Source organism: Gossypium arboreum, chromosome 11, assembly GCF_025698485.1.
Source record: "Gossypium arboreum isolate Shixiya-1 chromosome 11, ASM2569848v2, whole genome shotgun sequence".
Classification (NCBI taxonomy): Eukaryota; Viridiplantae; Streptophyta; class Magnoliopsida; order Malvales; family Malvaceae; genus Gossypium; species Gossypium arboreum.
In genome coordinates, this window is record NC_069080.1 from 6318077 (window position 1) to 6339877 (window position 21801).

The 21801-nt window shown below is 30.8% G+C and overlaps 3 protein-coding genes across 5 annotated transcripts; 1 reads left to right on the forward strand and 2 right to left on the reverse strand.

The window, feature by feature from the left end:
* Positions 1-903: 903 nt before the first annotated feature.
* On the reverse strand, positions 904-4343 carry LOC108471133 (protease Do-like 1, chloroplastic). The gene is made up of 8 exons (XM_017772725.2): positions 3828-4343; positions 3594-3716; positions 2716-2887; positions 2094-2131; positions 1786-1984; positions 1538-1690; positions 1288-1422; positions 904-1197 (listed from the first exon to the last, which is right to left on the reverse strand). Exons 1-8 carry the CDS (start codon positions 4235-4237, stop codon positions 1120-1122), a joined length of 1308 nt encoding a protein of 435 aa, XP_017628214.1. The 5' UTR covers positions 4238-4343; the 3' UTR covers positions 904-1119.
* Positions 4344-6573: 2230 nt separating this feature from the next.
* LOC108470633 (photosystem I assembly factor PSA3, chloroplastic) lies at positions 6574-9353 on the reverse strand. Its single transcript, XM_017771997.2, has 3 exons — positions 8891-9353; positions 8414-8578; positions 6574-7235 (listed from the first exon to the last, which is right to left on the reverse strand). The coding sequence occupies exons 1-3, from the start codon at positions 9284-9286 to the stop codon at positions 6912-6914; spliced, it is 885 nt and encodes a 294-aa protein (XP_017627486.1). The 5' UTR covers positions 9287-9353; the 3' UTR covers positions 6574-6911.
* Positions 9354-15037: 5684 nt separating this feature from the next.
* Positions 15038-20566, forward strand: LOC108474250 (uncharacterized). 3 transcript variants are annotated; one of them, XR_008274458.1, is made up of 19 exons: positions 15038-15309; positions 15651-15688; positions 15770-15792; positions 16434-16540; positions 16612-16663; positions 16743-16827; positions 17044-17134; positions 17473-17511; positions 17655-17722; positions 17806-17868; positions 17997-18052; positions 18148-18221; positions 18371-18463; positions 18557-18658; positions 18802-18882; positions 18995-19083; positions 19213-19302; positions 19968-20078; positions 20179-20276. XR_008274458.1 is itself a non-coding variant. In XM_017776195.2 (19 exons), the coding sequence occupies exons 1-19, from the start codon at positions 15187-15189 to the stop codon at positions 20278-20280; spliced, it is 1413 nt and encodes a 470-aa protein (XP_017631684.1). In that variant the 5' UTR covers positions 15039-15186; the 3' UTR covers positions 20281-20566. The 3 variants fall into 3 exon arrangements, 2 of the variants coding, with proteins under 2 accessions (XP_017631685.1, XP_017631684.1); XM_017776195.2 differs by having other exon boundaries at positions 15039-15309; positions 19213-19228; positions 20179-20566; XM_017776196.2 differs by lacking the exon at positions 19213-19302 and having other exon boundaries at positions 20179-20566.
* The last annotated feature ends 1235 nt before the right edge of the window (positions 20567-21801 follow it).

A 21801-nucleotide genomic window follows, 5' to 3' on the forward strand; every position in this document is an offset into this window, starting at 1 on the left:
GGATATATATATATATATATATATATATATATATATATATATGAGAATAAGATCTTAGAAATTCACTAGATGAAAAACCATACCGACAACTAAACAACCAACTCCTAATTTGATTGCATGAAATTAGAAGATGTGGAAATTGATGAGTTTTAAGTAAAAATTATTTGTGCTAGTGATTGGAGACGAAAGTAGTGCTCAACATTTGACAAATTTGAGCTAGACATATAATAAAATTTATTATTTATAAAATAAATTAAAAAAAGTTTGGAGCTGATTTGTGTTGTTAGTGGGTTTCTTTTAAAATATATATTATTTATAAAAATATTATTTTAATAAATAAATTACATGTAAAAAAATTTGATAAAATGGGTGTTTATTTATTTATAATTTTATACGTTTCCTTTTTCGAAAAATAAAATTTTAAATTTAAAAAAAAATGGTAAATTATAACAAAGACAACACTGACTAGGAGAAACTATGCCCGATGAAGACTACTCGGAGAGGCCCCTGAACTCTCGAACAATAAAATCTGCTGCAGATCAGCTGAAGCCCTCCCTAGAAAATGGAAACCAATCGGATTGCAGTTCGTACTTCTCGCTAGAGAATCCGCAGGCAGGTTGACTTCACCATAACCATGCTAGATCACCACATTCCATTGTCTGGTAAGGAAACCTCGAATTCGCTGGACCAAGACAACCACGACATTCCTAAAGCCCCGTTCTAGTAACAGTCGCAACCCATCTAGGGTCGACTAGATTGTGTAAAACTAAGGACTAAATTTGTTGAATTTTTTAAAATTACGACTAAATTGATTGAATCTATAAACATTAAAGAGCTAAATTTATTATACCAATAGCCAGGTCACCGTTAGTGATTTAACTGATGAGTGAGCAAAATATTAAATTTTGATAATGTCAGTGACTAAAATAGAAAGTTTTAAACTTAAGTTACCAAAACAGAAACACACTAATAGTTGGGTGACTATTTTTATAATTTACCCGCTGATGGCATATGTACATTGTACAACAGGACCATTTCCAGTGGAATGGTTATAATAAATAATGGCATTTCATTGTATATACACGTACCTAATGTTACACACCACAGCAAAAAGACATTTCATGTCTCGTCTGGCGTTGGCTCGAGAATTACCGGGATCTTCTCCTTATGATCACCGCGCAACACCTCGACGGTAACCTGCGAGAAATAAGATAATGGAAAAAATCTACACTTCAAAAACATCTGAAGAATATTCTAGGAATATACAGGCAGTATTTGATTATATACCTTATCACCAACTTTACATTGATCAAGAATTCTGTACAAGTCGCTGCCATTGGTGACCTTCTTTCCGTTAACAGAAGTTATTATATCACCCAATACGAGTCTACCATAAGCATCACGCTTTGTTGGTCGCAGACCCTGTTATATGCTAAAGGTTAGCTGTCAATAGAAAATATGAAAAGCTTCAACATGTTGTTGAAATGTAACAATCTTCAAAAAGAAAAGGTGAAAGTCTGATGCAGAAATTTTATACCGCCTTGCCGGCTGGACCATTCGCAGGAGCATCTAAGACAAGCACACCACTTACTCCCAACTGCTCGACGGATTGGTCGGGTGCAAATTTAATCCCTAAAATAGGTCTTGTCACCTTCCCGAACTTCACCAACTGATCAACGATGCCACTAACCTGGACATGTAGGAATAGCGAGATGAATTTGGAAAGAAAACGAAACAATATAAATTCTTCCATCTCAAACGAATCAAGGTCTATGTAATACTCACTGTGTCAACTGGAATCGAGAATCCAACACCGGAATTTGCACCAGAAGGAGAATATATAGCGGTGTTTATCCCGATAAGGTTTCCTGAACTATCTAGGAGTGGCCCTCCACTATTACCAGGATTAATAGCAGCATCTGTCTGTATAACATCTTGAATTGGGCGACCTGTAGCCGCAGAACTGATCTCTCTGCGAAGCCCACTATAGGTAAATATAAAAGAAGCATTAGCAACTGTAATTCATATAAAAAACAGCAATAGGAGAAAACTTAAGTATGATATATCTGTCAAAAATCGTTGGTCTTTGATACCTGATAACACCAGTTGTAAGAGTGTGATCAAGTCCAAACTGCAAGGACACGAAAAAGAAAAATCAGAAATCCACTCAAACAAGTAATCAAAGAGCTAAAAGAATAGGAGTAAAAGCACACGATCATTAACTCTTGATCAGGCACTTAAAACCATAGTGAGGGCGGCACTCTTATTAATCAAATTCATCTATGTTGCTTCGACACTTTTATTTCTCTTTAAGTGTTTGTGCCTTGATGCATATCCGTACTTGGGTACGGAGATATGACTCTCCAAAGACATGGAAAAGCTTCAAAAAAATTCAAATGCCCGTGTTGGACACATACTTATATCCGACACTTTATTATGCAAGCATATCGAAAAGCAACCTCTTTTCCATGCCAATCCTATTAAACATCATAATAAATGTGTTCGAAGAGAATGGATAAACGGAAATATGATGTATCAGAAAATAAAAAATAAGATATATGATGAAGGAAATGTATAAGATATTTAACGACCTGCATATATAAGTATGTTCATATCCTTGATATCACTACATACAGTCTCCATTGAAGTGAAACACATAAAGCACTCACCACACAGGTATAGGTCATAATTCTACAAGTATAAACATGTACTCACCGGGTTACCGATAGCATATACTTTCTGGCCAACAAGTAAATCTGCAGAGACACCAATGGGTATAGGTCTTAGTTTGTCTTTGGGGGCATCAACACGCAATACAGCTACATCCTTGTCTTGGTCGAATCCAACAACTTTTGCATCATATGTCGTCTGGTCCGCAAAAGTAACCCTGCAAATAATGAGCACCAATATAAGATTTCATATATCAAGAACAAGAAGCTTTAAAACATCTTTATCCTTTATATCCATATTGCCAAAGGTCAGGTAGTTAACGCCGCTAACTCCTGTTTCTTCATATATGATTACTTTCAAGACTTAGAAACAATCAAAATAGCAACTCAACCAAGCTCAATACCTCCAAATAAATGGTGTATTTATTTCCTCAAATTTATTTAATGCACTATCCCGTTGCTCTAACAAAACAAAAAGATACCAAGAACCAGATGTTTATTCGTCATGCATCGCATTCTACTCCTATGTTAATCGAACTCATGAATGAGTGCTAGAAACAAATATGTTTCTAACATGAGTATATTCAAAATTTCCAACTTTTTTCACATTATTGGAGGATCATACCCTATAACAACATCCGAATGGCATCGGATACAGGTAACTTAAGGAAATGAAGAGTCCAGATAAACATAAATTAGCCCTAAACGATCTTTTCATATTTTTCCATGCTTAGATAACCAAATAGATTATATAGGTTCATGCTTTTCCAATACATTCATTCCAAACACTGCAAATAACATCCATATTCCATAATGATGTGAATTGATATCATCTAAAAGTATTTCCATTTCCATTCTGTAGTTATTCAATCCCAATAATTTACAAGAATAACAGGAAATAATAAAACTAATAAAAGAACTAACTTGAGATCAGAAGCACCACGGATCACATGATAATTGGTAACAATGTGACCATCTGTGTCCCAAACGAAACCCGACCCCGATCCTTGTGGCACCTCCAGCACATCCAACGTAAAAGCATCCTGCCTGAAAAAAGAAGCCCGTTACCCAAAAAAAAGGGGAAATACAAACTACGCAGCAGCAAATTGAATAAGAAAGCTCAAAAATGAATGACAGAAAATTCAAAATTGAATTAACCTGACGGCGAGATTGGTGATATAAACAACAGAGGGAGTGTTCTCTTGAAAAAGACGAACCGTAGCCAACTCATCGGACTGTAATTTCCGGGGAGGGGTCACCACAAAGGCCGAGGCGGCTCCCACATCGGTTACGAATAGCGAGAAAGATAGAGCAAGCGAAGTGCAGAGAATAAAGAAGGAATCGAAAGCTGAAGAAACTATGCAACTATTACTAGAATTATTGTTAGAACTGTTTTTGGATTGATTGAAAATGAGACTGTGGAGAGAAGGAAGAGAGAGTTTCCTGGTTGGAAAGAGAAAAGAAGGTTTAGAAGTGGATGTGAGAGAGAGGGGAGGAAGCTTTGGATTTCTGTTTGGGGAGCGAGAAAATGGGGAGGAAAGTGTGGACAGGAGTGAATAAGCTGCCATCTCTTTGCTGACTGGTTTAGACAACTCACTGCAATTTTATTATGGTTATTCTTTGAAAAATTTTCCATGGCCGAACGACAGAGTACTGAATTTTAAGGGGACTTTTTTTGACCACAAAGAAAGTATTTTATTGTGTACTCGCTTAATAGATTTTATTTTAATTAATATTTAAAAGTAATTTAAATATTAATTTGAATCTAATAAGTGTCTTTCTTGAACATTCTTCTATTAAAAAGTACTAAATCCACATTCACTTATTCGATTTTTCCTTTTAAGTAATCCGTTATTGATTGATTAATGAAATAAATGTGTCAATTTTTAAATTCACATAATAACAAATTTAATTTATAATATTTATACATTGAATTAATTTAAGTTTAATTTTAAAAAATTAATCATCAATATTTACATATTATCTACTTTATTCTATTTTTACATGAAAATATAATTCAATAGATAAAATTAAAAAAAACAAAAATATTATTAAACTAGACAATCCTCAAATACATTGATTTTCTTGTACTAATTCATTATTTGTTAGGTTAAGTTGAGCGCCATTAATTAAGCAAATCAAAGCTTATTTTTGTAAGTTATTAGAGTAACAATTGGGTTGAATTAATAAAGTAGATATTTTTTTATTTTCAAGCAATTAAATTGGTAATTTTTCAAATTTTGGGTTGTTTTATTTATTTATTTATTTCTTTTTTACTTAATTAAACACATGGATAATGTCAGAAAATGTTACAACGAAAAGTAAAATGTAAAAGATAAAATTACATAATGTGTAAAAGAGTTCAATTTTTAAAATTAAAACTAAATTGACATAATTCATAAATGACAAATAACTTAATAGCTCTGATGGTACTAATTCATTATTTGTTAGGTTAAACTGACCGTCATTGAATAAGCAAATCAAAGCTTTTTTTTTTTAAAGTAGTTAGACTTACAATTAGGTTAAATTAATGAAGTAGATTTTTTTTCAAGCAATTAAATTGTCTATTTTCCAAATTTTGGGTTGTTTTATTTATTTTTTTTACTGAATCAAAGACATGGATAACGTCAGAAATGGTTACAACAAAAAGTAAAACTGGAAAAGATCAAATTACACAATGTATAAACGTCGAGGGTTCAATTTTTAGAATCAAAACTAAATTGGCACAATGTACAAATGTCAAGGGTTAAAATTGTTATTATGTCAATTTTAAAAGCTACCACGTCAACTTCCCATTAGTTATTTAACTGCCTGTAACAAAAAAAGAAAAATCAAATGGATGACTATTTTGCAACTTTTCATAATTAGGTGACTAAAAAAGAAACTTCCTAATAGTTAGATGACCACATGTGTAGTTTACCCTTAAATTTAAAATTAATTATAAATATCATTTTAGTTTGAAGAATTTTAAATCTATCTCAAATTCATCTTTCAACTTAAAATTAAATTCAAAATTTTTAATATTTATATTGCTATTGTTTTCATGTAAATTATATATTTATTAAATATAAATATGTTTATACTTCTATGTCTTAATTCAATTGGAAATTATTAGAATTATTTATTTTATAAAGAGTGAATATTATTTTAAAAATATTTTAATTTTTATATTTTTATATAAAATGCAGAACATATATCATCACAATTGAACACATATTTAATATTTATATTCATATTTACAAATTATTCCTATAATATTTATGCATAAAGATACTTTATATGATTTCAGAAAATGTATATAAAGATACTTTATATCAACTTGTTTAATAATTAAAGGCGGAGTCGAGATATTAGGAATTAAATCCAAACTTTCAGACCATAATATCAATGTTTTTTGCTACTAAACTAAATTATTGTTGATTCTATATCAAATTTTAATTATTTTATCTTTTAGAAAACTCTTTAAATGCATGCATATTTAAAGGTGAACAAAATTTGTGACAATTCGAGATAAAGACATACCCACCCAACAACTAATTGCTAGGATGATAGGTCAGTGATACGATATTTAATTTAAAGGAACAAAGTTCGTATCTCATTAATTATAAAGAATAAAAGAATAAGTGATTATCTAATTTTTAATAATTTAGATTATAATTTTATTTAGACAATAATTCAATCGATTAATCAAACTAAAAATAGATTAATATATTGATTCAGATAAAAAATTAGAACGATTTTAGATCAAATCATTCAAAATCTGAGATTAGAATCGATAATTTCATGTTTTTAGTCTAAATTATTAGCTCAAACCGAAAGAAAAAAAATCAAATCCACCCAAATACTTAAAAAATTGAGGGGGAAAATTAACCTAAATAAAAGGATATAATTCATGCTTATGTCATTATTTAAAACTTCTTTTTTCGATTTTTTTTTTTAATTTCTCGACCAATTTGACCATAAGGCCGGTTCCAAAAACATTGCTATGAACTTGTATTTCACTCACAAACTGTTGCCTTTAATGGTTACACCCTAAAAATGAGTTTCAACTCAAACTAGAAGAAACAAAACATATTGAAGACCCAGTAAACCTATGATTTATCTGCCATTGAGTGCAATCTGAAACTCAAGTGTTGGATGGTTTCAATATGGAGCCATTTTCTTAGCTTCATTTTCTGATACCATCCAAGTGCAGTTCGAAGAAGCGAACCGACTCCAATTTTTTCATTAAAATCAGCTCTTTCATGTCTCCGTGTTTTGTTTAAGGAATTCAAGGTCTTTCATTTGCATTTGTACAGCTTCCTTTGATAATGGCTTTGGTTCTGGAACGATGTCTGCATCATCACCACCTTCTGCTACTTTGATTGCTTTGTCCTTGATGATTCTTTGTATCATTGATTGCTTGACGGTAGGGAAAACTGCACATAGCATGATATTTAGCAAGCTCTCGTCTTCCTCTTCTATCGGGTCTCTCCCAAAGCAACAGACATAAATGGCATCAACAGCCTTTTCAGCTCTAATCTCCATGGGAAGAGTTGGGGCATCCGCATTCAGCTTAGCTCGCCTCTGTAGCAATATAAGTACTAAATACATATGATATATAAATATACGCACAAATGTGTGTGTGTGTGTGTGTGTGTGTGTGTGTGTTTGTCAAACAAGCTGAAATAAGCATTAAAAACTCCATGGACAACATAAAATTGGAAACATAAACAACCATGCACCCACATAGAGCAGAGATTATCGAGCAGTTAATTATTCACTCATCTCTTACTCACAGTTAAAAGCTATTGAACTATGTTTACTCTGACTCTTTATTTTGCTTGAAGTATCATTGTCCCACACATACTTAGACATTGGTGTAAGGATATGAAATTTCGAGGATACTCCAACTACATAAAAAGAAATTGAACATACTCATGTTTGACACATATTCATATCCAAAACTATACCAAGTCCGAGCAACATAGCTATTGAATGCCATCGCTCTAAACATTCTTGATCATTTGTTTAGTGAAATGGAGACCAACTAAAGCCTATTTATCATGACAATGAAAATCTATAGCACCATAAAAGCACTGTCCCGACATCCACAAAATCTAGCTGGTCGGCCAGATTGTGTTTCGTAGCACATAAATTCCTTCGATCTTTTGAACTTACTTAAAACCTCCCTTCCTATCATAATATGGTACTTAAACCATGTTACATTGACTCGAGACAAGGTATCAGACACAGATGCAAATTTTTTAAGTTAACTTGAGGATATCCTTTTGAATAGTCAAGTATGTGACACAAGTTGTATTATCCAGACATAGGAGTAAGATAATGATCTTCCAAAATATATAGAGAAAAAGTTAGCATATCTGTAGTTGCTACATTCACATATCGGATGCTCCCTTGAATATAGGTAACTAGGACACAAGCAGATGGCATCCTTAGCCTAGCTTGGTTCCTTCAAACCTTATAATTCCTACAAAATTTCAAGGTTTTAACAATTTATTTAATTCAAAAGTGGTAAACAAACTATTTTGGCATTTTATCCCGATCCCCTGACTTGAAGTTCTTGACTTTGTCACTAGTTACATGTTAGGGTGAAGTGAAGGCTTTATCCAACATAGGCAATAACTAGAAGTGCTTGGCATGAAATGAACCTACGGACTCTTCATTTATTTTTTAAGTATCCATGTCCAACACAAGACACATTGATATATAGAAATGGGATAGTGTGAATGAGATGAACTGACCTCTCTTGCTTCATTCATCATTGCAATAAAATTCTGCTCTTCGAATTCGATATCATTGGAAATCCGAAGCCTTGCCACCCCCTCCAATATCTCCTCAGATTTAAGAAGACCAGCACCCACAGCTGCTAGCCAACATGATAGCAGAACATACAAAGGATCCCCTGCCTATCCAAAACCACAAAATCCAAGCCGAATGTCTTCATTAATTCATGTTAGAATACCGTGTTAAAAGATAAGAACACGAGAGCAGACAAGATAAAAATAACACAAAACAATGCATGATCAACCAAAAGGCTACGTTATTAATATTATGAAATGGCGTTTTGTTCTATAACATAATCTTAACCATTTACATTTATTAATCTAACAATTACTAATACCAAACATATGTAAAACAGGAAAAGCAAATTACTCAAATTTGTGTTATGAACGTTTCATTTAACTACAATTATCCTACCAGAAAGAAGAAAAAATTACCCGGCCTCTCCTTTCTTGGAACTCGTAAAAGGCTCTAGAATCAGTAACAGTACATTTCTTGCCCACCCTTCTTCTAAACTCAGCAAAATCAATGATATCCCCACCAACACCGCCTTCATCACTGAAAATCCTAGCGACAAGGCCGACTATAGGGAGAGAGCCAATGACTTTGTTTGCGAAACCAGAGATGGAGTTTGGGTTTTCCATGTAAGCTTTGATAGCCAAGTTGTAGGCGCCATCTAAGGAGCTTGAGTGTTTTCTTCGCCTTTGTGGTTGTTGGCTTTTCGGGTTGCTGTAATGTTGACGGAAATGGAGGAGCGAAGGTAAAATTTGGTTGCATGAAGAGAGAATTTTGTGAGTGTGAAGAGATGACGGCAATGGCTTAGCTGCCGCCATTGATGTTTTGTTGGAGTTAGGAATTTGGATTGCTGTGTTTTTAGCCGCACGTTTATATATATATATATATATCTTATCCATTGATCTTTTTTTTTTCCTTAATTATTTGTTGTTTAAAGATTATACTTAAAAAGTAATTAGTTTTATATTTGATTAAAGACGGTATTTCTAAGGCTAAATTGTTCAAATAAGAGTACGTTTATACGAAGAATTAATATTTTAAAATGTTAGAATTTGTAATAATTTTATTTGGATAAATAATTAATTTAGAAAAAATTATTAGAGTTTTATAAATTAAAAATAAAAATAATTATATTAAAATAAATAATATAAAATATATTCGAATATCATTATATATATTTGTAAAATTTTATAAGTAGTTTTAATAAAACAAAATTTAAAAATATGTATTATAATTTAAATAAAATATTTTTGAAGCTTAAGTTTTTATCTTATGGTGGAATCATTTGTATTAAATTAAAGGTCTCTTATAGAGTAATTAAATCAAAATGTAATTATTAGGTAATAATTACAAAAAATTGTAGTTCTTTAGACGTGTTTGGCTAACACAATGTAATTACATTATAATTTCTTATATCATATTTTATAGTACAAATTATAATTACATAGTTACATACTTTATATTTGTAAAAATATTAATCAAGATAAAAATTATAAGTATGATAAAAAATCTAAATAAGTAACAAAAATTAAAATCAAATCATCATATGCAATTTTATCTAATTTTTTAGTGTTTCTTTGTTAGGTTATTTCCTCTTTAATACTTAACATATGCTCTTTATTCTCATTAATTGGTTCTTAACCGAGTTCATCATCTAAATTTGAATATGCATTATTATGATTATCAAGATCTCCTTCTTCTATAGTTTTCAAAGTACGGATCTTTTTAGTTTCACCTATGATTGAATTTATGAAATATACAACATATTAATACAATCCAACCTTATTTTTTTATGTTATACTAAGGTAATTTTGTTAATATGAGAAATATTTTTTAGAGTAATAAATGTCAATCTCAACCACATTTTGCTGTCTTGAATGTCTCAAATTAAAAAGTTCAAAAGTTATCTATGGTGCTTGTGTTTAGCACCATTCTCTCAAATAATATTATATCCCACAATATGGTGCAATAATTTTTTTAGTATTTACATAATTAACATCGGCCTTATAATATTTGGGTTCACGATCCAAATAACCTGTAACTTTAATTATGAAGAACTTATATAAATTTAATTAAAAAAACTAATGCTAGGTTATACCCCTTATTATAGTATGTAAGTTAAGTAAAACATAATATAAAATTTATAATATATAACATTTATAAATAATATTTTAATAAATTGTCCAATAAATTTCATAACACTTATTATAAATAATATAAGTTTTTTATCATAACTTTAGAAAATTATTTTCTATAAATAAATTATGATAAAAATTATATTTTTAAATAAATATAATATTTTATAATATATAACATAAGCGTTATGTTCATATTTCTTAGCCATAAATTTTTATAAAATAAATATATTATAACACTTATAACATGTAAATTACTTTTTATAATAAACTTTATGTCTACAACTTTAGAATGTTTTTAGGATTAAGTAATATATATATTTTGTTATAACTTTATAAAATGCATAAATTATTTTTATAATATGATTTTTAAGATTTATAGTATAATAATTTTTTGTCATAATTATCTAAAATTTTATATGTATTCATGCTCACAATATATTTTTTATAACTTGTATAAATAAATATATTTAAATTGGGTTTGAGTGTAATTACCTACGTAATCACTCCAATTCTCACCCTCCCTTAAAAATTAGAAAGTGTAATTAAGGTGTTTCAATTAAACCCAATTCGGCAAGACCCGCCAATTATAATGGTTAACCAAACATATCATGATTGTGTAATTACAAATAATTACACACAAATTTAATTACTAGTCGGACACTAACTAAATAAAATTATAAGGAATTTTAAAAAATCACCATAGGTGAAATTTAGAAAATGAAATTGCGCTATTAAACTACCCTCTTGAAATTACTTACAAATTATAAAATTCTTCAAAATATTTACCCAAATAAATAGATTCATTTTTAGAATTTTGAAAACATTGATATAAATAAAATTCCTTTTGCAAATTTCTCACCCAAACACACCATATTTGTAGTGTAGATACCAAATAATTTTATAATGTTAAAAAATTGCTATGTGACATTTTTAGAGATGATGTGTAAATTTCCTTAAAACTAAACAATTTTAATATGGAATTTATATAAAAAATAACTATTTTAAATATAAAAGAGAATTTATTTTATTTGAATTAAAACTCAAATTTCCCAAATTTGAGAAGAACCCTAATCTTGGTTGCGTTTGTAGTTTGAAGCATTCATTGTGAATCCAACAACAAATTGTCCCATAGCCCCTAACATTTTTCACATAAATTTCTATCAATCTTTTCCTGCAACCTCAAAGTAAGAGAAGAGCAAAAATGGTGAAAGTGAAAATATATGATTGCTAAGAGATATGGAAAATTTTCAATGAGACACTTGTTAGTTATTGTTTACCGATTGTGTACGAGTTCTACACTAACCTTCTAGAAGCAAGTTAAAATACAAGTTTTGTAATAAAGAAGAAAGTGCATTTCGATCCTTAGACTATTAGGAAATAAGAACTTCCAATGGTTGAGCATTGTGTGTGTACTAAGTTAATTAATTATGAGGTAAATATGAATGTGGCTTGATGTGCTGACTCAAGGGTGTGGGGTAGTATTTACGTATGCCAATAATACAATCCATTCAACGAATCCTTTTCTGGAGGTAAAGATATAACTACAGTTCATTAATCATCGCATATTTTTGTCAAAGCAAAATAATGAGTTGAAACGTTGAGTTTACCCTCTACTTTTTTTTATATTTTGGTTGGACGTATATAGATATTGGACAGTTACTGAATGAGTAAATGCATATTCATGCAAAGTCTGTACAAAATAGTTTATTTGTCTGATTACTGAGTTGTATTTTGAAGCCAAAGTCTAATTACGACTTAATGAAGCTACGACTCGTCTTAACAAATCAATTGACAAACATATTATTTATAATATCATCCAAGGTGATCTCAAAAATATTAATACAAAGACATTAAATCTATTACACCAATGGTTGAAAAAATCGTGAAGAAGTTTGTATAGAGGTTTTGGCTATTGAAGCATCACAACCTTTGTCATTTGAACAAGCTCCCCTAGACTTGTCTTCAAATCCATGAGTAGCTTAATAAAGTTAAATTTGTCATATCTCATGGATACGTTACAAAATTTGAAAAAAAAAAAATCGAGATTTCCGATGCTCATCGCACAGAGAATGAGAAGAAGATCCACAATTTCGTTGTCAAATGGTGAAAATTTCGAGAAAAGATTCCACAAATTATCTAGTGTTGATGTCTTCTCCCTTTGGACCGGATAGGGAGTACCCACCACCCGATGTACCCACACATGAGGATGATGATGAAGATGTTGGTCCAATCTTACTTGAATTGTTTACAAATTTATGCGATGATTTTTTTTTTTGTAAAACCATGTTTCTGCCATGTTTCTTAGTACTTTGGATAGAAGATGTTAAATAAGTTGAGATCTTATTATTTATTCCAAAATTTATATCATTGAAAAAATGAATTCCATAATTGTACTCATATATTATTGGCATGTTAAGACAGTAAATTTGATCGAATAAAATTCAAATTAAAAGGAGTAGATTATGATTTTCTTTAAACAACCATTTGGATGATAAAAATGTCGTCGGGATGGTTATCAAGCTATTAAGGGGAAAGAATAATGAAATCATGATTTTGGTATAAAAAAAATCGAAGAATTTAACAATATTTATAAAGTTACACCAAATTCCTGAAGCTTTATACCAAATTTTTTAAAGCTATACCAAAATTTCAGTAGTTTCCTTATTGATCAACATAATATTTTAGTGTATCAAAATTTTTAAGAGTTTATCAATTTTTTTTCAGTATCCGTACTCGATCAACTCAACTCAATATTTTGATATATCAAGTTTCTAAGCTTATATCAAAATTTTAAGGCTACATACAAATTTTAAGATTTTATCAAAATTTCTAATAATTTACAAAATTTCTAAAAGTATACCTATATTTCTAAAGTTTTCCTTTGTGGCCTGGAGTACTTCATCAACTCAATATTTTAATATACTAAAATTCTTAAGATTATACCAAAATTTTTAAGGTTATACAAAATTTATAATGATTAAGCAAAATTTATAAGAATTTATTAATATTTCTAAAGTTAGTTAAGCTGCTGTTATAATCTTCAAGATAATTAATAAAATTTATAGTTTGTATATACATTTACAATTTTAGATTATTATTTATATTATTTATGTATATTATATATAAAGCGATTGATGAGTTGGTGTCACGAGTCAACTCGACACTAATTCAACTAAAAATTATTAAAATATTCTTATTTCAAAGACAATCATCATATTTTCATATTTTATATAATCTTCAAATAAAACAATTAAAAAGATTATTTGAAAATGGAACAAAAAACTGACAAATTCATGTAAAAAGCCTTTGTAACTCCACTAATAATATTTCTTGATATATTTTTTATAAATATATATTTAATATAAATTATTTTTGTTCAACCGTATGGTGGGTGTGATAAAATCTATAAGTTATTGTTTCTTTACCATTTCAACCAAAATTTTATTTTAATATTTTTGTACATTTAAATGTTATTACATAAATTGCTCCACCTACATTGTTTTTATATCTATACTTATACTATTATTTAAGTCTGTACTTGAATTTATGTCAAGGTATCCATGATCGTCTTGGTGAGCGAACAATTTTCTACTAGTACCAGTACATACCAATATCATTATATTTTGGTGTACCGTTTTAGATTCATTGTTATTTTTAATATATATATATATATAATATAATATATATTTAAATAAATATGTAGACAACAATTCATATATTAAAATATTATTTGAAGAACTATATACTGAGCATTATATAGGATTTATATAATTTATTTAAATAATAATTATTTAAAGAAAAGTAAATCTATATATTTCAATTAACAATTTCCATTTAAAATTGAAATTTGTAATATATTAAAATAAAATTGTGTTTAAATTATTTAAAATTTGTTTTGTAGATAAAAATAAAAAATAGAAAAAATAAAGTTGCGACAATTTGAGCTTGTGTACCTTATTATATGTATATAATTTGATTGAATCGGTGCAATAAATTAACTTGATATCGATTTAAGATGATGATAACATCAAAATTTAATTTAATTTTTAATTTTAATAACATACATATTTCATATGTTATTATTAATTAATTTTAAATAATAAATTTAATTATTTATTGTATGTTATTTTAAATTTTCATTTATATTATAAATTTATAGTTTTTAGATGTATTTCTAATAAATTTTAGAACTTTTAATAACTTTTTATTTTTAAAAGTTTTAACGGTTACATTATCTTGCCACTCAATCCAAATTAAAGAGGTCAGAAACTTTAGGAAAAAATTAATTTTAAGAACTTTGCTGATTATTAATTTTCAATATAAATCTCAATTATACGTTTGTTTTATTATTATTAAGAACTCAATTGAATTTATTTATTTATTTTACTATTGTTTTTTTTAACCATTTAAGCCAAATATTAAATAACGGAAGGAAACTTTATTTGCGCTTGCGTTCCAGCATTAGTTATACAAAAATCCCTTATATTTGGACATTCTTGCCGGCCTTTTCACTTGGCCTAAAATTCCTCCAAACACGTTTTTTTGGTTATACGTTTTTCTCGTCCACTTTCTCAAAGGAAATGGGCGCTTACTGTGATGAAAATCTCTCTTTCTCTCCGGCTTGTAATTTGTCTCCATCTCACGACCTCCGGCTCTCCAAACACGTCCACGACAACGTTCACGGCAACATTTATCTCGATCCCGTATTTCATTTTCTCTCTCCCATTTTTCCTTTTACTTTTACTTTTTTTTTTTTTCTCATTTTCAATGTTTGTTTTAGCGAAGTGCCCTAAATGTAAGTAGAAAAATTCGACAGAAATGTTTTGTTTGATTCTTAATTTGGAATTGTGATTTTTTTCACAGTTTCCATATGCTAAATCAGAACTCACAGTAATATGAGTATTATTGTGCTTTTATTTTTGTTTTTCTTTCTTCGTTGACTGGAGACTGAGAGCGAAGACTACAACAGTAGCTGAGTTTTGCTCTTTTGATTTTTGTGTGTGATTATAGTAATTATTATTTTTAATTTTCTGTCCGGTCGCAGCTCTCTTTGAAGTTTATTGACACCGAGCAATTTCAAAGGTAAGTCTGTACTTTTATTTTATTATTGGTTTAGCTTCAATTCAGATCTCATTTATTGTTTTTTCGATTTTTATGATACAGGCTCCGTGAGCTGAAACAACTTGGTAAAGTTAATTTTCATGTTCTTTTTCCACTTTTTTTTTTTTTCTGTGAGAATGGGTGTTTAGGAACTGTGAATTGTCTTGAAATATATGCGGTTGAGATGGTTGATTTATTATCAAGCATGCAATATATATCACTGTCGTGACAAGTTTTTATAGGATATATTTGAAATGGTTTACGAATTTATATCCCTGTTACATGGAAAAGTTGGAAGTTTTATGATCTTTCAACTATTTATCTATGTTTTTATATGGGATGATGAATATATCACATGCTTCAGAAAAGGATAAACGTGGTGAAAAATATCGATTCACTATAAAATTGATTTGAGAACTGGCCGCTTGGCCTCTATCCTATAGTAAAAGTATCTGTTTTTTACATTTATTTATTAGCAAACAACAGTGATATTATGTTTTATTTTGTTGTTTTTTGTCAGTTGCATTTACTGCTGTTGGTAAAATAGGATTCTCTTCATAGGATCTTAGTTTCTTCACTTGTATTAGACTCAACAATGGCTTGCACTGCATTGGTGTTGATTTTACCTAAATTTATACAAGGTTTCTTTTATTTAATTTGCTATAATTCACTGAGCTCACATGTAAGGCCGTAACTTGCTGATTGGCTAACTATTAATATGTTTCAGGATTGGCACACCTGGTTTATCCAGGGGCCGTACATTCCAGGTTTGAGCATTCTCTTGGTGTGTATTGGCTTGCGGGTGAAGCTATCCAAAAGCTCAAAACTTATCAGGTATAGAGCTGTTTTTCTCTTGTTACAATCTACTATGTTTTATTTATATATACTAAGATCCTTTTGTGTAGGGTTTGGAGCTTGGTATTGATCGATTTGATGTTCAAGCAGTGAAAGTTGCAGGTAAAAGCTTGTGTTCCCGAAAGGTGCTTCTCATTTCAATTGAATTGGGTCTTTATAGATTTTGTTCCTCCAATTTCAGGACTTTTACATGATGTAGGCCACGGACCTTTTAGCCACTTGTTTGAACGGGAATTTCTCCCCAAAGTTCTTAATAGCTTCAAATGGTAAATGTTGAATATTTTTATATGATGCATTATTAACTTCTAATCTTAAAAAAATTGATCACCCAGTGATTCCTCGTGTATGTACCAGTCTGATGACTTTTGCATAAAATGATATTTGATAGTTGATCAGTACTTACTTTTCTTTTTGGCTTAGGTAATGTTAGGGGTTGAAAAACATGGTTTTCATCCATTTAACATCATATCTGTATTTTCTAGGGCTCATGAGCAAATGTCAGCAGATCTGATTGATCATATTGTTGATGTGCACCATATCGATGTTGAATCTGAGATGATTAAAAGAGTCAAGGTAAGCTGATTTTATTAGGAGTTTGTTCATACACAATCTTTCTGCCTTTCCTGGTCCTGATGTTGCAAATATTCCCAAATAAACCTAGAAGTGTGAGGGGCTAGATACTAATAAATCCTATGTTTTTGAATTCTGAGCCATACTTAACCTTATGATTTCTTTCTTTAATTCTCTATTTGTAGCTAGTAAGCAGAACTAGAAACTTTCCTGATGACTACCTGTTTATTTTCATCCTCCATATATCCTAATAATTTCTGCTTGCAACTTTTGCTTTGCTCTGATCCTTATGTTTATGATAAGAATTAATTTTGATCCATGTTCGTTTATTTATTTTCCAGGAAATGATACTAGCTAGCTCTGAGTTTGCACTGCCAAAAGTAAGTGTTTTGTTTCTAACACCCATATTGTAGGGCACATTTTGATCACTGGATTTTTTATATTTTGCTCCGGTATGAAGTACAGACATTCTTTGTTTCTTTGCTTTATCTAACACATACACTATTTTGTGCTTACTTTGAAGAGTGCAAAGGAGAAGCAATTCTTATATGATATTGTTGCAAATGGTCGGAATGGAATTGATGTGGATAAGTAAGTGAAACTTAATTATTTGTCTACATTTTCCTTCCAGTTTGAATAAAAGAATTTTACAGCATGAAATTTTACTTGTGTAGGTTTGATTACATTGTCCGTGACAGTCGAGCTTGTGGCCTAGGATGCAGCTTTGATTTCCACAGGTTTTTGTTAAATCTTCCTAGGCATTTAGCTTATAGTTTCTGTTATCAATAAATGTATTAAAAAGCAAAAGAATAAAAGTTAGAAGATTTCTTTTGCCAGCATTATATACATGCTACACCACCTGCAGGTTGATGGAGACTATGCGAGTTTTGGGTGATGAGATCTGCTATCGTGCTAAAGACTGTTAGTATCATCTGTTTCATTAGCTTGCAAAATACATGTTCAGTTCTTTTAGTGTTTTTTCACTCCTTAATAATGGTAATGGGTGCTCGTGCTAGATCTTAGCATCCACAAGTTATTTGCTACTCGTGCTGATCTTTATCGAACTGTGTACACCCACTCTAAAGTGAAGGTATTCACAGAGTTAACTCTGGGTTCTACATTGTCTCATTCAAACGTCTTTTTTACATTTTTGTTTTTTCTCCTCTTTTTCGTTTGTGTAATTAGTTGTGGAGGACTTCTTATCTGAAGTGGCGAGGTCTGATTTCATTTTTATTGCAGGCTGTTGAGCTAATGGTAGTAGATGCTCTTTTAAAAGCTAATAGTTATCTAGAAATCTCTTCTTCCATTCAGGATCCTTCTGAGTACTGGAAGGTTGGACAACATGCTTGCCATTCTTTTGAGTTGCTAAAAATTTGGAGTCCAAATGTATAACAAGCTCTGCATTCATTCTTTCTTTGAATGCAGCTAGATGACACAATAATCAAAACTATCGAGACAGCACCAGATGAAGAACTCCGAGAATCTAGAGATTTGATTCTGCGCATTCGTAGGAGAAATTTGTATCAGGTGGAAAACCTTTGCATACTTTCACTTCATTTTTGTGTTTTGATCATGGTAGCATGCAAACAAACATGCTATTCTTTTTATTTTTTATTTTTAAATATGTGAAAGACGAAACTTACTGTATACTGTGTTATTTTCTGTGGCAGTTCTGTAATGAGTATTCAGTTCCAAAAGACCAATTGGAACATTTCAAAGACGTCACTGCACAAGACATCGCTTGTTCCCAGGTCTGTTGTGATTTTTTTTTTCCATTGACATTTGCATGATCTTATGCATCTGTTCTTAGCTAAACAATTGAATAGTCTCCAATACTGATACAAGGCAATTTTATTTTAATAGAAAAATGGTGTACTGCTGCAAGAAAATGATATTGCTGTTAGCAATGTCAGGATTGATTTGACTCGTGGAAAGCAAAATCCTCTCGAAAGGTATCATGAGCTGTTTATGCTCAATTTGAAGAGGCAAATATTTTCCTAGTTTTTCTAGGTTTCATCTTTGACTATTGTTTTTGATGCTTTTTTTTCTTGTTCATTTTTGTTTCATTTCTACTATTCCAGCATCAACTTTTTCAAGGTACTGAAAATCACTTACCTTGATTTTATTTTTTATTTTTCCTGTTTGTCTGGCTTTGTGGCCTAAAATGCAAGGTACTCACCTTATCCTTTTACTTGCTCTACATTCATGCCTAAACTTAAACATTGAATTTCATTCTGCTTCTGGAAGAAGAAAACCTAGGCTGGATGGTTATTGACATTTGAAATGATTCAATTTCACTTCCCTAACCGAAGAAGAAAATGCTAGGCTGGATGGTTATTGACAATTGAGATTTCTATTTGGTTTCTGTCAATAATGGGTTTCCTTTTTATTTTTCTGTTATTTTTCCATTATATTTTGACTGTTGGATAGTAGTAAATATACAGGAGATACTATTAGCATATGTGATAAAATTGTGCTGCCTTTTCAATGGTGATGCAAACATAAAAGTTTGACCTATATTAGCTACTTAAGAGAGGAAATTCCGCACTATGTTGCTCTGATTCTTCATTTTGCTTAAGTACCCGTGTCTGGTGTATATCTGGATATGCAGTATAGAATATGATCCTCCAAAGACTCTCATAATGCATAGAAATCTTAAAAAAGAATTAAACATACTTGTGTAGGACATAAACTTGTGTTCAGGTGTCTACACTTATTCGAGCCTGAGTAACATAGATTCCTAAATTATGTAGTCTGGATCCTGATACTGTTTTAGGCATTTTGAGTCATTTCCTTTGTATGTACAAGTTTCTGACAGGATTAATTATCTGGCCAGGATTATGAGAGTCGGGAGAAGTTCCCCATACCACATGAACGCATCAGTCACTTGCTGCCCACATCTTATCAGGATATGATAGTGAGAGTGTATTCGAAGAAACCTGAATTGGTTGGTGAATTCAAATGAAATTATTATTTCCTTGTTATATTTCTCTTTTCCATTATGTTTGTAACAATAGTTTGTTCCTTTTGATTGGACTCATGAACAGGTAGCAGCTGTCTCTGAGGCATTCGAAAATTTTCAACTAAAAATCTACGGAGTTAAAGCTCAAGTGCATGCTACACCTGAGAAGAAGAAACGGCGCTTTTAAGGCTGCATGGTGTTGATTGTTTCTCCAAAATATATATAGATTATATTTTCATTTGCCACACGGAAAGTAAATGCAGTTCAAAAGTTATACTACTAGATTGTTGTTATGATAAAAGCCATTCTAGTTTTCACTCAACTTGAAAGACAGAATCATAGTGTCATCAAATGAACCGTTTTGTAAAGTTGGTCATTTGCTTTTTGGCGTTTTGGGTGAGAAATATTTGTTTTTTACTTTTGAACTGAATTTATAATTGCCTTGAAAAAGTTCAAGTTTTTGAGCTATCAAACTTGCTGCTTCCAATATGATGCTTTTATTAATGTCTACAGGGTTTATGGAGTGTTGTATATTTTACGCACTGCACTATATAAATGAAGTTCTGACATTGCACCTTTAGCATATGATTATTTTTTTGGTTGAGCAGTTTGAGCTTGACAAATATAAGCACAACATCCAGTTGATAGAGTGAAAGTTCCAAGGTAGGTTGAAAATGCCAATATCTGATAAATTTCAGTGAATGGCATGGCGCACTTTAGAGAAGTAGGTTTCTTCCTTTTGCCAGGTAAGAGCATACAAATGTTGACAGAATGGCGCACTCTTTATCTAATTCTATGTTAATTTCTTCATGATGTATGCAGAGAAAACTCCGAGCGGTAATTGTTACAATTCTGGATAGCAACATCGTACCAATCTTGGTTTGATATACTTGTATTGCTTCAGTAGATTGAAACACAGAGTTCTGCCATCAAAGGAACTCGACAAGAGCATATATATGGTAAGTACTTAGATTCAGGACGGGTATAGTATATAAGTTTGTGCCTGACTTGGAATATTTTCAAAATTTTAAATCAAATCTTATACCTATGTTCGAATATGTCGGCACAAGTGTTGGATACAAGTCCTTTGAAAAACCAAAGGTTTTGGATACATAGGGTACTACTATTGTTATGTTATTTTATTGAATATATGTTCGGTTCCTTTTTTCCTTATTCATTTTGATTATATGATTGTGTATTCTTGTTTTGGGCAAAGTATTACATATATGTCTAGTAAAAGGAGTCATGGAAAGTTTGACGCTTGGGGAAAGGATAAGGCTGTGGAGCCACCCTGGTAGGCGGTGGCTGGTCCCTAATTAATTTCCCAGTTACGCCGAGGAAAATTGGTGAGACAATTAGGGGCCTCTTCCCTGGCCGTGAATCTATGACTCCCCTTCCAGGCCCCTCCATAAAAAAAAACCCTACTGTTTCTTTTTGATGTTTTGCTTAATTAGGTTGCATTAAGTCAATAAAGGTGAAACTTCACGTGCTTCATGAGGTTTGAGCTTGCCATTAATTAGTGATAAAACTCATGGGAAAGATAATGGTTTAGGGGTCACTTTCCATTTTTAATTTTCTTTGTTTTATCCCGATCTGCCGCACTTGTTATTACATCCTCAAAGGGCTTGAGCTATATTTCCTGTAGACAATGGTAAAATCAGATCCGTTTTTACCAATTTTACCCTGAATATATGGAATTATTTTTTAA